The sequence below is a fragment of the Schistocerca gregaria genome, chromosome 1 (assembly GCF_023897955.1).
Source record: "Schistocerca gregaria isolate iqSchGreg1 chromosome 1, iqSchGreg1.2, whole genome shotgun sequence".
Classification (NCBI taxonomy): Eukaryota; Metazoa; Arthropoda; class Insecta; order Orthoptera; family Acrididae; genus Schistocerca; species Schistocerca gregaria.
In genome coordinates this window covers 192,286,114-192,304,581 of record NC_064920.1, presented here as the reverse complement: position 1 = coordinate 192,304,581, position 18,468 = coordinate 192,286,114, and the positions used below count along the sequence as shown (strand labels likewise).

At 44.0% G+C, this 18,468-nt stretch overlaps 1 protein-coding gene and 1 long non-coding RNA gene across 2 annotated transcripts in view; one reads left to right on the top strand and one right to left on the bottom strand.

Annotated features, from left to right (window-relative positions):
• Positions 1–1,499, bottom strand: part of LOC126337070 (uncharacterized) — a 108,505-nt gene extending 107,006 nt beyond the window's left edge. Inside the window, exon 1 of the mRNA XM_050001438.1 lies at positions 1,473–1,499. Coding sequence (XP_049857395.1) covers positions 1,473–1,499 — 27 coding nt within the window. The remainder of the gene's footprint in view (positions 1–1,472) is intronic.
• A 16,246-nt stretch (positions 1,500–17,745) lies between these two features.
• Positions 17,746–18,468, top strand: part of LOC126285111 (uncharacterized) — a 650,989-nt gene continuing 650,266 nt past the window's right edge. The window contains exon 1 of the long non-coding RNA XR_007551601.1: positions 17,746–17,815. This is a non-coding gene — a long non-coding RNA (uncharacterized LOC126285111). The remainder of the gene's footprint in view (positions 17,816–18,468) is intronic.

Below are 18,468 nucleotides of genomic sequence, written 5' to 3'. Positions count from 1 at the left end.
GGGTACCTTGAGTACCTCTACCGGTTCTCCCTTCTATTCCAGTCTCGTATTGTTCGTGGAAAGAAGGATTGTCGGTATACCTCTGTGTGGACTCTGATCTCTCTGATTTTATCCTCATGGTCTCTTCGCGAGATATACGTAGGAGGGAGCAATATACTGCTTGACTCCTCGGTGAAGGTATGTTCTCGAAACTTTAACAAAAGCCCGTACGGAACTACTGAGCGTCTCTCCTGCAAAGTCTTCCACTGGAGTTTATCTATCATCTCCGTAACGCTTTCGTGATTACTAAATGATCCTGTAACAAAGCGCGTTGCTCTCCGTTGGATCTTCTCTATCTCTTCTATCAAACCTATCTGGTACGGATCCCACACTGCTGAGCAGTATTCAAGCAGTGGGTGAACAAGCGTACTGTAACCTACTTCCTTTGTTTTCGGATTGCATTTCCTTAGGATTCTTCCAGTGAATCTCAGTCTGGCATCTGCTTTACCGACGATCAACTTTATACGATCATTCCATTTTTAAATCACTCCTAATGCGTACTCCCAGATAATTTATGGAATTAACTGCTTCCAATTGCTGACCTGCTATATTGTAGCAAAATGATAAGGGATCTATCTTTCTATGTATTCGCAGCACATTACACTTGTCTGCACTGAGATTCAATAGCCATTCCCTGCACCATGCATCATTTCGCTTGCAGTTTCTCCTGCATTTCAGTACAATTTTCCATTGTTACAACCTCTCGATACACCACAGCATCATCCGCAAAAAGCCTCAGTGAACTTCCGATGTCATCCACAAGGTCATTTATGTATGTTGTGAATAGCAACGGTCCTACGACACTCTCTTGCGGCACACCTGAAATTACTCTTACTTCGGAAGACTTCTCTCTATTGAGAATGATATGCTGCGTTCCGTTATCTAGGGACTCTTCAATCCAATCACACAATTGGTCTGATAGTCCATATGCTCTTACTTTGTTCATTAAACGAGTGTGGGGAACTGTATGAAACGCCTTGCGGAAGCCAAGAAAGACGGTATCTACCTGGGAACCCGTGTCTATGGACCTCTGAGTCTCGTGGACCAATAGCGCGAACTGAGTTACACACGATCGTCTTTTTCGAAATCCATGGTTTCTAGCCTCCAGAAAAGTCAGTATACTTGAACGTAATACGTGTTCCAAAATTCTACAACTGACAGACGTTAGAGATATAGGTCTATAGTTCTGCACATCAGTTCGACGTCCCTTCTTGAAAACAGGGATGACCTGTGCCCTTTTCCAATTCTTTGGAACGCTACGCTCTTCTAGAGACCTACGGTACACCGCTGCAAGAAGGGGGTTAAGTTCCTTCGCGTACTCTGTGTAAATATACTTGCAACCAATAATGCTTTTCGTGACTTTCAAACCAAGGATACCAATAAGACAATGAGTTGTTTCCACAACAGTACAATATAAACATGGGTACAGATACTTCTCTGTAGTACTCCATCAGAGACATTTTGGAACGAGTGTTCCTCTCCGTAGCGACGGCGCCACGTATTATGACGAGTGTTTCGCTAGGTCTCCAGTGAGCTAGATGGCGAGTGCAGAGGCGGCTGGGGAGGCGGCGGCGCACGTCTGCCGTCCCGGCGGGGCGGGCCGCTGGTCGGCACGGCACGCCACGCTACGCCACGGGCCACGGCCGCCGGCCGCGGATGAATATTTCATCCCCACGCGCCGCCCCGCCGGTCCGCTTAACTTGGCCCAAACTTGTCCGCGCGAGATAAGGAATCCAATGCTCGCCCGAGCAGGCGGTCTAAACTCCCCCGCTCCTCGCCTACCCCGCCAGGGCCGGCGGTCCCGAAGGCAAATCGATTTTGTGCTGCAGGTAGCAAACTTTGTTTACATACGCTAAGGCGGCGGGCGCGGACAGATCGCGTTAACTCGCTCAGCGTCCGGCCAGCGCAGACGGAGGTGCGGGCAGCGACGTGCACTCTATCCCGCCGCTCACAAACTGCGCCTCGCAGCAGACGACACACTTGTCTGCTGGGCAGCTTCCGGTCACACAGCTGACAAAAAAAGAAAAAAAAATAGGAACGTGTACGAGTTGGTTCCAATGGCTCAGAGCACTATGGGACTTAACTTCTGAGGTCATCAGTCCCCTAGAACGTAGAACTATTTAAACCTAACTAACCTAAGGACATCACACTCATCCATGCCCGGAGCAGGATTCGAACCTGCGACCTTATCGGTCTCGCGGTTCCACACGTGTACAAGTACATCAACCGCGTTTCTTCATCTGCTGTTAGATGACAGCAGTTATGTGACAACCCAATTTTGAAATCAGATTAGCTATTAACAAATAACTGAATAACGAACGCAAGATTACCATTATACAAGTCGAGCGTGGAAAATCAGATGTCTCAATGTGATAGGGAAGCTGAGAAATCGCAAAAGCCAAATACAAGGGTTTTCACTGAAGTACTTTGAACAGAAGATAATATCTTATTCAGACGGATGAAGGGTAATACCAACAGCAGCAGGAAATGGTGTAATGGGAGTAATACCAACAGTAACGGTTCAGGTAAACGTGACGACGTCATAAGCGGAAGATGAAGAGACAGAGAAAATTTATGAGGGCATCGAGCAGGTAATTCGGGATCTAAATGGCGTTGAGAATCTATAATTTGCGGGAGATCGTAACGCTTTAGCATGGAGGAAGTAGAAGAAAGAGTCGCAGGAGAATGTTGGCTCGGTAGTAGGAATCACAGGGGAAAAACTAAATCAATTTTACAACAAATTTCATCTAATAATAGCAAATACGCAGTTCATAATTCACTAGAGGAGGACGATACTTGGATACAGCCGAGAAACATGGGAAAATCATAGCACAGCTGAGATTCCTCAATCACATAGATGGTTTACAGCTCACCGTAGAGCACATACATATTCAGATCACACTTTAGTAATGATGAAGAGTAGACCGATGTTTAAAAGGATCATCCGGAAGAATCAAAGTGGGAAAAAGTTGCATACAGAATTACTGAGGAATAATAACATGCGTTTGAAGTTATGTAAGACAGTAGATACTACGATAATGAATACCATGGCATGCAGTGAAATTGAAGAGGTATGGACATCTCTAAAAAACTAAATCGGGACATTTGAACAAATAGGTAGAAGGAAGGTAACTGCTAAGAAACCTTGGGAATCAGAAGAAATATTTAAACAGACCGATGAACCAAGGAGATAGAAAAATATTCAAAAAACCACAGGAATGACTCATTCAGCATATATGAAAGTCCAGTTTCTGAGGAACTAAAAGAAAAAGCGTCAGCATTAACAATGCAAGAGTAATTCCACTGCTAAAAGTAAAGGAAAGAGAACGTTAGTTGAAGGCCGCTAAGAGGGGGAGGAACTTCGTGATGTTATAAGAATAAATGCCAGTCGTTAAGGAAAACATATGTGATCCGATACTAAACATATCTTTGGAAAACTTTCTATCACCTAAGGCGGCACATATAGATAATATTTCCTAGGGATTTCTGAAATCACCGGGGAAGTGTCAACCAATTGACTACTCAATCTGCTCTGTAGATTCTGTGGCACTGGAGACATACCATAAGACTTTCGGAAAGTGCGGAATGTAGAATGGGTAGCAAATGTGAAAACTATCGATCAATCAGTTTCACAGCTTAGGTATCGAAGTTGCTAAAAATAATAATAGAGAGAAGAACTGGAAGGAGAATTGATGACTTGTTAATGTGTTACATGACATTCAGTTTGGCTTTAGGAAAGATAAAGCCTCCAGAGAGGAAATGCTGACATTGCGCTTTATAATGGAAGCAAGACTTACAAATAATCAAGATAGAATTTGTCTTCCCGGAAAAGGCGTTCGACAGTTTAAACAAGCAAAGGATGCTCGAATTTCTAAGAAAATATGCAGAAAAACCAACGCGGAACATTAAGAATGGAAGACCAAGAACAAACTTCTCGGATTTAGAGTGGTGTAATGCAGAGATACCACATCCAGGTCCTACTATTAATCCTATGCATTGAAGAAGCAGAAGCGGAATAAAGCAAAGGTTAAAATTGGGATTAAAATTCAGGGTAAACGAATATTCAGTGACGACACTGGACCGTCAGTGAAAGTGAAGAATAATTACAATACCCATTGCATGGAAAGTAAATGAGTTCAGAATATGGGTTGGAGATAGACTGAAGAAAGACGAAATTGTTAATGAAGAGTAGCAGAAATGAAGTTAAAGACAAAATTAATATCAAAACTGGTGACCACGAAGTAGATGAAATGGTGACAACCTGGTACCTTGGAATCAAAGTAACAGGTGACGAAACAAACAAAGAGGACACAAAAATAAGGAAAAGAAGGAATTTCTGGTTAACGTAAGTCTATTGGTATCAAACAGTGATCTTAGTTTGACGAAGAAATTTATGATAATGTGCATTTCGGGCTGAACATTGTATGGAAGTGGTTCTACAGAACGATGTTGAAAACTTGTTGGAATGACATAGGAAATGAGAAGGTCCTTTGTAGAATCGGTGAGGAAAGGAAAATGTGGAAAACATTGACAAGAAGAAGGAACCCGAATGATGATAGGTCGTGTGTCATGTGTTAAGACATCAATATATTAACCCCCATGGTACTTCAGGGAACTGCAAGGGAAGATAGAGATTTGAGTACATCCACAAATGAGCTACTGGCGGCAGTGAAGCTCTAAAGACAGGCCGTGAGTCGTCCTTGAATCAATCGGTGAGCATTTTTCCGCGAAAGGCAAAGGTCCCAGTTTCGAAATTTTTGGAAATTGGTGGTAAGGTCTTGTGGGACCAAACTGCTATGGTCATCGTTCCCTAAGCTTACTCAATACTCAATATTACTTAAACTAACTTACGGTAAGGACAACACACACACCCATGCCCGAGGGAGGACTCGAACCTCCGGCGGGAGGAGTCGGGCGGACCGTGAAAAGGAGCCTTAGACCGCGCGGCTACCCCACGCGGCCCCAGGTTCGAACTCCAGTTCGGCACACAGTTTTAATCTACCAAGAAGTTATATACTGATCACCTAGAATACTATTACCGCTGACCTACTATCGATATAAATCTCTCCAGGCGATAGCAGAGTCAACTGGCGAGGAATGACTGTTTGTTAGACACAAGCATGGTGCATGTGCAGGTAGTACAGTCAGCGTGCTGTCCGTCTGTAGAATGGGCAAGGGGCGTTTCCTATCTGAGTTTGGCCGAGTGCAGATTGTGATGGGCCGGATGTTCGGCACGAGCATTTCAAAAGCCGTAGGGTATTTGTGGTTAAGTGCCTTCAACACGTGGTGAAACCAAGGCGAAACCACGCCCAGACACTGGGGCTTCGGACGGCCACCCCTCATTGCAGATGTAGCTCGTCGCAGGCTGTCGGAGACAGCAAAGGACCTGGAAGAACAGCTGAACGGAATGTACGGTGTACTGAAAGGAGGGTATTAGATGAAAATCAACAAAAGCAAAACGAGCATAATGGGATGTAGGCAGGCGATGCTGAGGGAACTAGATTAGGAAATGAGACACAAATTAGTAAACGAGTTTTGCTATTTGGGAAGCAAAATAACTGATTATGTTGGAAGTAGATAGGACATAAAATGTTGACTGTCAATGGCAAGGAAAGCGGCTCTGAAGAAGAGAAACTTGTTAACATCGAAACTTCCTGGCAGATTAAAACTGTGTGCCCCACCGAGACTCGAACTCTGGACCTTCACCTTTCGCGGTCAAGTGCTCTTCCAACTGAGCTACCGAAGCACGACCACGCCCGGTACTCACAGCATTACTTCTGCCAGTACCTCGTCTCCTACCTTCCAAACTTTACAGAAGCTCTCCTGCGAACCTTCCAGCACTAGCACTCCTGAAAGATAGGATATTGCGGAGACATGGCTTAGCCACAGCCTGGGGGATGTTTCCAGAATGAGATTTTCACTCTGCAGCGGAGTGTGCGCTGATATGAAACTTCCTGCCAGATTAAAACTGTGTGCCCGACCGAGACTCGAACTCGGGACCTTTCAAAAAATGTTTCAAATGGCTCTGAGCACTATGGGACTCAACATCTGTGGTCATGAGTCCCCTAGAACTTAGAACTACTTAAACCTAATTAACCTAGGGACATCACACACATCCATGCCCGGTGCAGGATTCGAACCTGCGACCGTAGCGGTCACGCGGTTCAAGACTGAAGCGCCTAGAACCGCACAGCCACACCGGCCGGCTACTTCTTTTTTTTTTTATTCTTCCCATACGATAATGTCCATAATTAAAAATTTTGACAATTAATTATCAACCATTACAGCAGCACCAAATTGATCCAAAATGGCATTTTATTGAAATAATTAATGATAATCATACGAGAGCACATCGAGACTTAATACTGTCACAAACTGTTATCTGAAATGACACTTAAAAGAGCCTAATTTGGTCACAAACATTATCTTACTTGTTAATTCTGACCAGCTGACGTAACACTGGTCAATAAAGACAATCTTCGATTGTTAGTGTCCTGTCTTTATCACTGTTTTATTGCGTTTCCATATACTGATCACTATTACTTTGTCTTGATAAAGAAATATTCGAATGTTTTTTAACAATACTTAAGGAGCACAAACCCTAAGAGGAAATTATTGTGGTTATTCCCGGAAATGTTCAGTACATGGAAAGAACCTGCATATTAAGAAAAGAAACATAGAGCTTAAAATCACAAAACGAATTTAGCGAAACTACATGTTTGCAAACAGATCATGGTTTTTCAGTAATGACACAAAAACTAAAGTACGTATGTAAGATTTTCCACAGGCTGTGACGTTAGCCTGTATCATTATCTAACCTAAACATTCTTCACCCCAATTACCAGTGGAAAACATCATATTTAAGCGGGATTTCGTACAACATTCGATCCCGGCATCCTTCACTTGGTTTTGCGAGAGCTAAGGGACATGTTTTCGTGGTTGTTAAAATTTCTGGTTGAGGTGAGAATCGATCACGAGGCGGTCGTATAATGTGTAGAACCTATCCAACAAAGGAAAGGAATCCACAAAGACTTGTCGACGATCGACATATATTGAAATTTGTTGAAATTTAGACCCTACTAACTACCTTACTTTTTAAACCACATTTGGTCTGCTAAAAGCATAAAGCTGTCGGAGTCACAAAGATAGGTTATTTCCCTTTATAACTAAATTTTGGTGGCAAAAACCTTTCAAAAATACTTCTGCATAAGAGTTACTGCTGCCTGTTCAGGTCAGAACATCTGCTGGTCAAGAGTTGCCTCCCGATACAACAGACGACGGCTACCAGTAACGGCCTCCTAACGCCCATCTAAATTCGCCCATGTGATCTCAATGCATCGTTCCTTACGCCCCTGATTTACAGCGCACACTGTAGCACAAACAATTAAAGTTATTTATTATTCTGATGTGATTTCTCGCGCCAAATATCTTCTAAAACCTCGATCAGTAACAGCAGCGACGCGACCATTGCAAATGCAGCATGTGACGAGGATTTATTTTGCTCCCGAAGGTTGCTACATATGTATTCATTAATTGCGACTTGTTTCTAGAGATTCTATTACTTTTCTTACGGCGGTATACTGTATTTTTCATTTTGTTGATTATGAAAAGATTCAATTAGAAAACCGGACTCTAAATAGAAAAAGTCTAACATACATTTCATATGGTTACTGTAGGAGAGGGATTAGAGTATATTAGCCCTAGCTCATAACATTTGTGCTACTTCACGGAGTATAGTGTTCACGTGAATAATTGTCATATACAGTTGAAGATCCCAAAGTCACGGGAAACCGGAGGTATGAAGATTAGTGTTTTAAGTTCCGTCATTGCTGATGAGGCAGGACGGATGATAATGTTCTTTCAGTGGAACCGTCCCAGCATCTACCTCATGCAGTTTAGGCAAATAATAGTAAATGTAAATCGGAACCAAGGCTGTATAGGTAATGTGTGCTCTCGTTCAAGTAAATGGGTTGCCATATATGCAATTCTCCTTGACTTTTGTCAGCTGTCTAAACGAGCATACCTATCGAATGCTTTACAGGTTGCATGGGGGCTTAATTAAATAGAATGCAAATAATTTAAATTTTGTAGCTGTTTATGCGGTTACGCAGTCTTGTAACCGGTTGGCCCTGAATAATATTAGTACGCAATCTGACTGCATAGAATTACAACAAAGAATGAAAGGAAATTTTCATTAACACAATTAATGAATTAAGTCCCCAGCAACTATAAGAGCTACTAAATAACAATGCACAAATGTAACTGTTCTGTGTGTGTAAGTGTGATTCAACGTACACATCTGGCACGGTTCTTCCTCAATACGACAAGATGCTTTAAACGCCATTTACACTGAAGTAATTAAAAAACAAACTAGAAATACTATAATTGCATATAGAAACCAGAATTACAGTCAAATACAAGAACACGAGCCAGATGCTTTGTTGACTGAACCTGTGACCAAGAGGCATTGTTATTTAGGACGTCTAAAATAAAAAAATTTCTTTACCTTCATATATAATGACAAAAAATACACTTTGATCATTACAACATCCCCAATCGAATAACATATGGTGTCTTGCCCAAAAAGAACAACTACTACTCTTGCGACGTCTCAACAAGCACAGATCACGGCTACCTCAGATCCACCACTCCACTCACCAACTTCTCAGCGGCAACTGCCAGTGGAGGCGGCTGAATAATACTCTTTGGCGCAATCTCTGGCGCTGTGACTCAGTGTAGCCACCTTTCAAGGTGATAAGGCCTTGTGCCTCTTGTGCTCTCTCGGTATATATTTAAAAAGAAGAAAAGGAAAGATCAAGAAGACTGCTTCAAGTGTTGCAAATGCACGACGACGCCCGCCAGCACTCTCCTGATATTCTTCCCTCCTTGCACGCTCAAATTTTTACCTGTTACGGATTTTATCGAACAACCATCAAGAAACGGCGCTTCAGGGAATCTGCAACTCCAAATTAATAGGCTTCTACAGGCGTGAAGTCCAAAAAACATCAGAACATTGTCGCACTGAATCAATTTTTTGTCGTTATTACAAAATAATAAATTTAAAAAATCACTATCCGTTTCAGAACACATAGCTCCGCGAAATTAGTTTTGTGCTTCACAGTTCCGTGTTTCTTTTCTTAGTATCCAGATTCATTATTGTGTTACTAATGTACCTACAAAGGAAATTCTCATCAGTCACATCACAGGTAGCTTCTATTTATCTTACACTTAAATTAATATTTTAGTTGCTACGTCTACAGTATGTGTACAGACCAGTGGAGACAAGAATCAGAATGAAACAGTTGTAGTGGTCCTAGCACGTAGTCGGCGGTCGGAGACTGCCACGCAGCCGGCACATTGGTTCAAATGGCGCTGAGCACTATGGGACGTAACATCTGACGTCATCAGTCCCCTAGAACTTAGAACTACTTAAACTTGACTAACCTAAGGACATCACACACATCCATGCCCGAGGCGGGATTCGAACCTGCGACCGTAGTGGTCGCGCAGTTACAAACTGAAGCGCCTAGAATTCTCGGCCACATCGGCCGGCAGCCGGCATATAAATGTAAGTGGTCGCTTCTGACTTGCAACACAGTGTGTCAAGTCGAATTCCTGTCGTCTATCCCGTCAACGACTAAGGGTTATTAGTACATGTCCAGTTGATTGGAGCCTTCCGTTTTAGTTTCACGTTTTACAGTAACGAGCAACAGGAAAAATCGACCTGGAACTGATTACAACAACGAGAACTACGTTTAAACATTATCTGTTTCTCATACAGGCGTAACATCACATTAATACAGATAAGAAAATACGTTTACGATTAATGATTCATTCTTCTATGAGGTTCTCATTGTCCACACCCACCGAACGTCCATCTCACTCTTCTGGTGTATCAAGGTAGCACAAATTTTACGTATTAGATACTGTCGATAGTTAACAGCCCATTCACGGAATTCCTTGCGATGTATACACCGTTCTTCCGATGTGTTAGCAACATCACGTTAGGTGTCTGAACTGCAGTAGCTCAGGTCGCGATATTGTCTCCGTTCACTGGCACTGAGACGACAGAAATGTAAGAAAACATGTATCGATTGTGAAGACCTTAAAACGCTGAGAGAGAAATAAAATCGCAAATCAGTTAGCAAATCAGTTTATGAGTTCCACAGAATGTCAAATGGGAAAGTGCTGAGCACGAAGAAGTCGATTTTACTGGCTGTGGCCCTAGTAATTGAGTATTTCCCACCAAGTTTGATAGTTCAAGAAAATGGATCATTCCGAGAAACCGTTTTTGCTTAATATTCATATTTTGTAAAGTCCTAACTTTGGTCCAGATAGCATTTTATTTTTTGTTTTATATAATGAACAATAGAGACGCATGTGAGTGGAAAGTATGTCGATAGCACTGAGTCGCCTTACACGATACGCTGTGTGACAGACAGTAAAGCTTTGCGACTCAGCGTAATGACGAAGCCACGGTTCTCGCGAGTTGTGGCACTGACTGTACATGATTGCTATACATTATGGTTTAGAAAATCTTCTATAGCGAAGAATAATCCTTGCAATAGTAAATGTTGTTAGTTCCTCTCATAATGCGTTTACCACGTGTTCAACATGATTGCGGTCTCCATAGATAATGCGAAAAGTTGTAGCACTCACTTAAATTGACGCGACAGTGAACCGTCTAGTACTCTTTCTCTTCAAGTTCTCTGAGTTATTAGTTTTAATACTTAGCATCATAAACACTCTTCAGGAAGAAACACGACGACTAACGAAAACAACCAATAGATAACTTTGAACACTACGTTTATCCGACGAAAAGTAAAGGATGCTTAATGAGCTGATCATAGCGACCATACTTCATAGCAAGTCTATTAGTCTGTTTCCTCCATCAATAAATGAAAATCAGCAGAGAGCAGATCGTGGTTTAATAATAGATTGGAATTGGCTACACGCACGCTAATCATTAGGAACAGTTTTTCCAAGACAGCATAATAAATTCATCGATTCAGTGTTACTCCCGTTTTCGGGCGTGTGACTCGTGGGATCGCTTGAGCAGCTAGGTTAAATTTCTAAATAAATGAAACTACACTTCTCGAAGCATGTTTCACCTGAGCAATAATGTATCACTGTTCATTAATGGAATACCCGCCTTTATAGTACCTAAGACATTATCCTAACTCTTCAGTTTACATTGAACCCTAATTGTTGACACATCATCTATTTCCCCAGCGAGAACGTGGAATCCAATGATGTGATGTTTTACGCTTCGTCTGTTAAATATGAAAAAGTGTACTTTTCAAAATCATTCTAGAACTTCGGTATATTGTCTTAAAAACAACTCCAAAATTTCATGGAAAATGGAACCCGCGCGGAATGTTGGACCTTATAACTGTAAGCCACATTTCGCTCATGTTCATGAATCACGTGTACGAAATACTGAAAGACATATCTCGATAGTTTAATATTAGAAAACAGGTATCTTGAAAAATTTATTGGAAGACAGACAGATTAGTTCACAGTACGAAGCAAAAGTGAACATTTCCGTTTCAATAAATCTCTAGTCCTAACTTACTATTAATTTCGTGATTTACTTTGTTGAGTTCCACTTTTCTCTGTAAATGTATTAATCAACTTTCGACGTTTTATTTTTTCGTCATGATACTCTCTCGTTCCATAGATGAATAAAGGTTGCAAAGACTTCCAATCAACATTTGCCTCACACTTTCGTTGGTCCCAGGAATCGCTCAACAAACAGATTACGTCTGTAAGAAGTATTTGTTTATTCTCTTCCTGTTTGCTACCGTCATATCACTTTCTTTACTAAACTTAATTCATTCCAAGAATTAAACGGACTCGAGAAAACTTAAACTTAGATTCGGAAATTCTCTGAAATTTCTTATTTTCCTTATTGGTGCTGTCAGTAAAGATTTTTTCAATTTTCTTGGAGAGGTATTATCATTTACTCTAATCTGTGATTCTTGCCACACTCTCAAGTCTCTTACAGCATCAATGTAATTGTAAAGGCCTGCGTGTGGTGCTCTCGGGAAGCGTAAAATTTCATCGACAATATATCTGAATATAAAATAAATAGCCGCATTTGTATTGTCAGACAGCCAAATTAATTTTAATCAAAGTTATAACACTTCGGTTGAATTCTCACGCAATGCACGTATCCCAGTAATATCTCAGTAACTTCACGTCGATAAACACAATAATTTATCTCTTTTTATCATGGCTGAGAGCAGGGGACAGTCTGGTTTACAATTTTCTGCCAACTTTTATTAAGTACCTTTAAGATATGAATTTCATTCCACGTCGGTTCCCTGTCACTCTCAAACGCCTTCTTGATTTGCAGATTGTATCTGACTCATTCTTATTAATTCTTTAAAAGTACTCGTTCACAGTTCCTTTATTTCCATCGAGCGAGGTGGCGCAGTGGGTTAGCACAGTGGACTCGTATTCAGGAGGACGATGGTTCAAACCCGCTTCCGGAATACTCATTTAGGTTTCCGTGATTTCCCGAAATCGCTTCAGGCAAATGCCTGGATCGTTCTTTTGAAAGGACACGGTTGACTTCCTAAACCATCCCCCCCCCCCTTCCCCAATCCGATGGGACCGATGACCTCGCTATTTGATCCCCTTCCCCAAATCAACCAACCATTCTTTACCTCTGCCCTATCACTCTATATTTTTTCTATTTAGTTTAAAGCTTTGGTGGCCACGGATTATGGTACACTAACCCATGGTGCCCTTCGAACCACGGTCGTACCCTGCGAGCTGTGAGACAGGTTTCATTGTCCAGCTGGTTGATGGAAAAACGAATAGCATTTAAAGGTGAGTTTGGTTCTCCTTATGTTGATCCACTGCGCCTGGCAGAATGACGAATGCAACGAAAACATTCCTCCGTCCTGGAATCTTCTGACGATTGTTTCAGGATGTGGTTTCAGACTTCTCATGCCGTACACGCCAACGGCTACCTGTCAAATAGAGCATACAAAGTGGCTCATCTGAAAAAACCACCTGTCGCCACTCAGTGAAGGTCCAGTTTCGCTGTTAACGGTCGAATTCCAGCTTTTGTCGCCAATGAATAGCTGTCATGAACCAGGCACCTTCTGCAGAAACCCATAAGCAGCAATGTTTGCTAAACAGTCGTTGAGGAGACGCTGTTGGTAGCCCCGTAGCCCCTTGCTTCATCTGGAGGGTCAGTTGCTGAACAGTTGCATTTCTGTTCGCCCATACACATCTCCGCATTTCAGTACTCTCATTTATGGCCCATGGTGCGCCACAGTCGGGTCGGCGCCTGTTTTGGATAGCGCCGTTTTGCCATGCACGGTATACTTTAACCGCGACGACAAGCAAACAGTTTACAAAGCTTGCCGTTTCGAAAATGCTTCCTCCCTTATCTAAAAGCCAATGATCATGCCCTTTCGGACGTCGGACAATCCCTTCGTTTCAGTATTACGACAATGACTGCACTTTTCTACCAGTCTCCAGGATATATTTTATTTAACCTCCATTCCTAATGCTGCCACCTACCGCCTGTAAGCGACTTTGCACGTTGGCGACAAATATAGCCGGTAGTCACATTACTGTGACTGGAGCACGTCTAGATCAAGCAGAAATATATGCGCTCATATCTATACTTCTGGCCATTAAAATTGCTACACTACGAAGATGACATGCTACACACGCTAAATTTAACCGACAGGAAGAGGATGCTGTGATATACAACTGATTAGCATTTCAGAGCATTCACACAAGCATGGCACCAGTGGCGACACCTACAACGTGCTGAGACGAGGATAGTTTCCAACCGATTTCTCATACACAAACAGCAGTTGATCGGCGTTGCCTGGTGACACGTTGTGATGCTCCATGTAAGGAGGAGAAATGCGTACCATCACGTTTCCGATTTTGATAAATATCGGATTGTAGCCTATCGCGATTGCGGTTTATGGTATCGCGACATTGCTGCCCGCGTTGGTTGAGATCCAATGACTGTTAGCAGAATATGGAATAGGTGAGTTCAGGAGGGTAATACGGAACGCCGTGCTCGATACCAACGGCCTCGTACCATTATCAGTCGAGATGACAGGTATCGTATCCGCATGGCTGTAACGGATCATGCAGCCACCTCCCGATCCCTGAGTCAACAGATTGGGACGTCTGCAAGGCAACAACCATCTGCACGAACAGTTCGACGACGTTTGCAGCAGCATGGACTATCAGCTCGGAGACCATGGCTGCGGTTTCCGTTGACGCTGCATCACAGACAGGAGCGCCTGCGATGATGTACTCAACGACAAACCTTGGTGCACGAATGGCAAAACGTCACTTTTTCGTATCAATCCAGGTTCAGTTTACAATATCATGATGGTCGCATCCGTGTTTGGCGACATCGCGGTGAATGCACACTGTAAGCGTGTATTCGTCATCGCCATACTGGCGTATCACCCGACGTGATGGTATGGGGTGCCATTGGTTACACTTCTCGGTCACCTCTTGTTTTCATTGACGGCACTTTGAACAGTGGAAGTTACATTTCGGATGTGTTACGACCCGTGGCTCTACCTTCATTCGATCCCTGCAAAGCCTACATTTCAGCAGGATAATGCACGACCGCATATTGCAGGTCCTGTACGGGCCTTTGTGGATACAGAAAATATTCTACTGCTGCCCTGGCCAGCATATTCTCCAGATCTCTCACCAATTGAAAAGGTCTGGTCAATGGTGGCCGAGCAACTGGCTCGTCACAATACGCCAGTCACTACTGTTCATGTACTGTGGTATCATGTTGAAGCTGCACGGACAGCTGTACCTGTACACGCCATCCAAGCTCTGTTTGACTCAACGCCCAGGCGTATCAAGGCCGTTATTACAGCCAGAGGTGGTTGTTGTGGGTCCTGATTTCTCAGGATCTATGCACCCAAATTGCGTGAAGATATAACCATATGTCAGTTCTAGTATAATATATTTGTCGAATAAATACCCGTTTATCATCTGCATTTCTTCTTGGTGTAGCAATTGTAATGGGCAGTCGTGTAGAACCCTTTCCATGTGGATCAACAACAGCTTCATTTAACTCCTTCCAGGTCCAAATGTCAATTAGCAATTTTCCGTTGTCCTTTAACACTTTCCTACATTTTGTCTTCTGAACTTGATTTTTTTGTACATAATAATCAGGATTTATGTTATGCCCAATCTGTGTGAAAACTGCGAGATTGTTTTTGAAATTACCCGAAAGTTTCCGGGGTTACGTAAATTAAAGTGCTAAATCATGTTTATTACCGGTAGTATGCTTACACGAACTGTTCTCCTTGACCACTGCTGTGTTTGTAACAGACCAGAGAGCAACGACTTCCTTGTTGGCCCGGGTCAGTGACCGGACACCTAAAGATGAAAACGAGAAAAGGACGGGCGCCCCTCGTCAGTTGCCGTTTTGTTACTGCGGGCAAGTTTGCTCCACTAGATAACTTGGCTGCCTAAAGTTTGCACGTGAAGTTGTAACGACCCGTGGAAAGTTGCTCCGGCCCAGTCTAGCGCTACCGCAGCCGACACATCGGCGGCCTCAAGGTCGCGCCCGCCAGGCCGCGGCCACTCTTTAAAACGCGTGCCGCCGCAGAGTACATCTGCCGCCAGCAGAAAGTCGTTAGCAGAGTTGCCGCCACGCCGCTGCAGTTCCACAAAATTATATTGTTAATGCGGCGCTTTCCGATTTAATGAAGGAGCCGGCGCCGCCCACTGGCGCCGATCCCCAAGGAAAACATAGAAGTTGCTCCCCTCCGATGACCCAGTGTCTCGTGAAGAAAGCGCCCTAGCATCAGATTCTGCTTCCCTCGACAAAACTTCCTTCGAACAGAGTTCGTCCCAGCACAAAGTTTTCGCAAAAAAAGTTGAGCGAGAGGAATCTGGCTCACTTGGATTTCCCATAAAAATAACGCGAACAGCTGACTCCAAAGACGGTAGAGACAGGGCTTGCTAGCAGCTGGGTTTCCGGAGAGAGGCGGAGCCCTAGTAACAGACGCGCAAGCAAAGTACAGGGAGAGAGCTCGTGGCGTGAAGTAAATACGACTTACTCACGAAATTCTTTACTATGTATAGATAAACAGACCGATCTGTTCTTCGTGGAACGTAACTGTAACAACTTCCTTCTGCAAAATAGAAACAAGTGCTTATGAAAACGTCTAAAACAGTTGTACTTGTTATCTTCAGTTCCCAACTAAAAAGTCTATGTTTCTCATCATACTTAAAGTTTTTACTCTATTGCTGCAGCAAGCTAAGTAAGGAACATTTTATATGGTGTATCAATCAAAAATTTTATATCAGTGCTGGAATCTTGTTTCCTTTGATAAACCCATATTTGTAAAACGATATGTGGATTTCGGTTGGTTTAGTGACAGAAATTAGTTGGTACCCGTGTGAGTGATTTTTTTTTTCTATATGGTCTCTCTTACAACCCTACGGAAACAATCATTCGAAGCAGAGTAACGAGGCTGACACACTAATATCTGCAGCCTAAAAAGTTTTAAATGTGTTCAGAAACATACGTCTCGTCATAAAATAATAACTAACACCGCGCGGGATTAGCCGAGCAGTCTAGGGCGCTGCAGTCATGGACTGTGCGGCTGGTCCCGGCGGAGGTTCGAGTCCTCCCTCGGGCATGGGTGTGTGTGTTTGTCCTTAGTATAATTTAGGTTAAGTAGTTTGTAAGCTTAGGGGCCGATTACCTTAGCAGTCAAGTCCCGTAAGATTTCACACACATTTGAACATTTTTGTAATAACTAACGCAAGTTTCCACTTAAATATGTAGGTAGCTAGGTCTTGTGAGAATGTAAGATGCACATCGTTCTCACCGCTCTTGCTGTCATCGTCTCATGACGTGACTCGACAAGAAGCCTACGGCCCGCTAGTGGGCATCGCATGTTTTGTTGGTCTTGGAGCACTGGAAGTGATTCATGATTAAATTTGATAAGAAATACTGATTCTCTCGGAATAATCACCACGGTGGAATGAAAAGGTGTCGTAGCTGAGATGACCCTCCCGTATTTATGGTAGACGGGTTGTGCTACTGCTGCTGCTACTGGCTAGACCCGCGCATGGCTGGCCGCACCTGTCCGCAGAGGCGCTTAGCGAGCGCGACGCGACCCGCGGCTTCCGAATCATACCCGAGAGCATCCGCGGCGGCGGATTCTTCCTCCTCGCGGGAAAACTCCGGTTCCGCGAGTAATGCCTCCTCCTCGGCCAAACTTGCTCACAGAAAGTTGTTCCACGGCCCGTGGGAAGTTGGAGCCCCGTGCCGTATATTGGAAGTTTTTCGGCGCGGTGGCGGGGCGTGATGTATGGTCGCCGGCGACCACATGCGCGCCTCTTGCCCGCCTCCCGCCAACCCTTCTGGGCCGGCGGCGGCGGCGGCGGCGGCGGCGGCGGCGGCGGCGGCGGCGGCGGAGGCGGCGTCGGAGGCGGCTTGCGGTCCCTCCTCGCTTCTACTCCTCCTCCCCCGCTCCTCCGCGGCCTGCCCTCGCACCATCCCCACCAGAATCGATAGGCGGCGTCGGAGCGCGGAAGGCGGTGGGCGGCCAGCGGCGCTCGGGCGCCTTCGGGCGGAGTCGCGCGGCGTCGGCCAGCGTCGCGGGCGTCGCGCCGGGAGGCGGCGTCAGAAGCTGCGGGGCGGCTCTGCGCGGCGGTCGCTCTCCTCTGCAGCAGCCAGCGGCCTCTGCCTCCAGCGGCCTACCGACGCCCGGCATCCACGCCGCTCCGACGCCCGCGCCACCAGGTAGGACTCCGCCGCCTGCCAGTGACAGCTCCAAATCGCCGTCGCAGCCTCATTAGCCCTACCTGTCAGGCACGTCGACGCCTACACTGTCGAGCTCAACCTTATTACAAGTTTATTACTACAACGGAAGAGCAATCTGACGCCTCGTGCTTTTAGATAGGTCACTCGTTTCCAGAATCTCTTCCATTACTTTGTGTACCAACTTCTTGACGCTGTCATTCATTAACAGTATTAAAAAGAGTCATCTCTTCGTGAGTGAGAGCAAATAAGTGATGTCAAACTCAGAGTAATCTCCGTTTTATGCTTTGCAGTGTTTTTGTTTTTATGAAAGTCGCTGTTGGAAAACAAGTGTAAAGTTAATAATCAGGTTCGTTACCTCTGACAGCAGAAGTTGCACGTAAATGTATCGGCCTTAAATAATTGCCTGCATTTGGTCCATTTACCACTGATATTCAAGCATTAACAACCGACTGCAACACATTATCACGGTCACGCACTGCAACGCTGCGGCTAATGTCAACTTTTTGAGTTTATTACAAATTTTACAGATATGTACGGTGTTGTAAAACTTCTCATAAATTAAACCTGTCATTGAGTTCAAAATTTTTTTATGCGAAACATACATAAATTGAACTGTAGTAAAAACCAGTGTT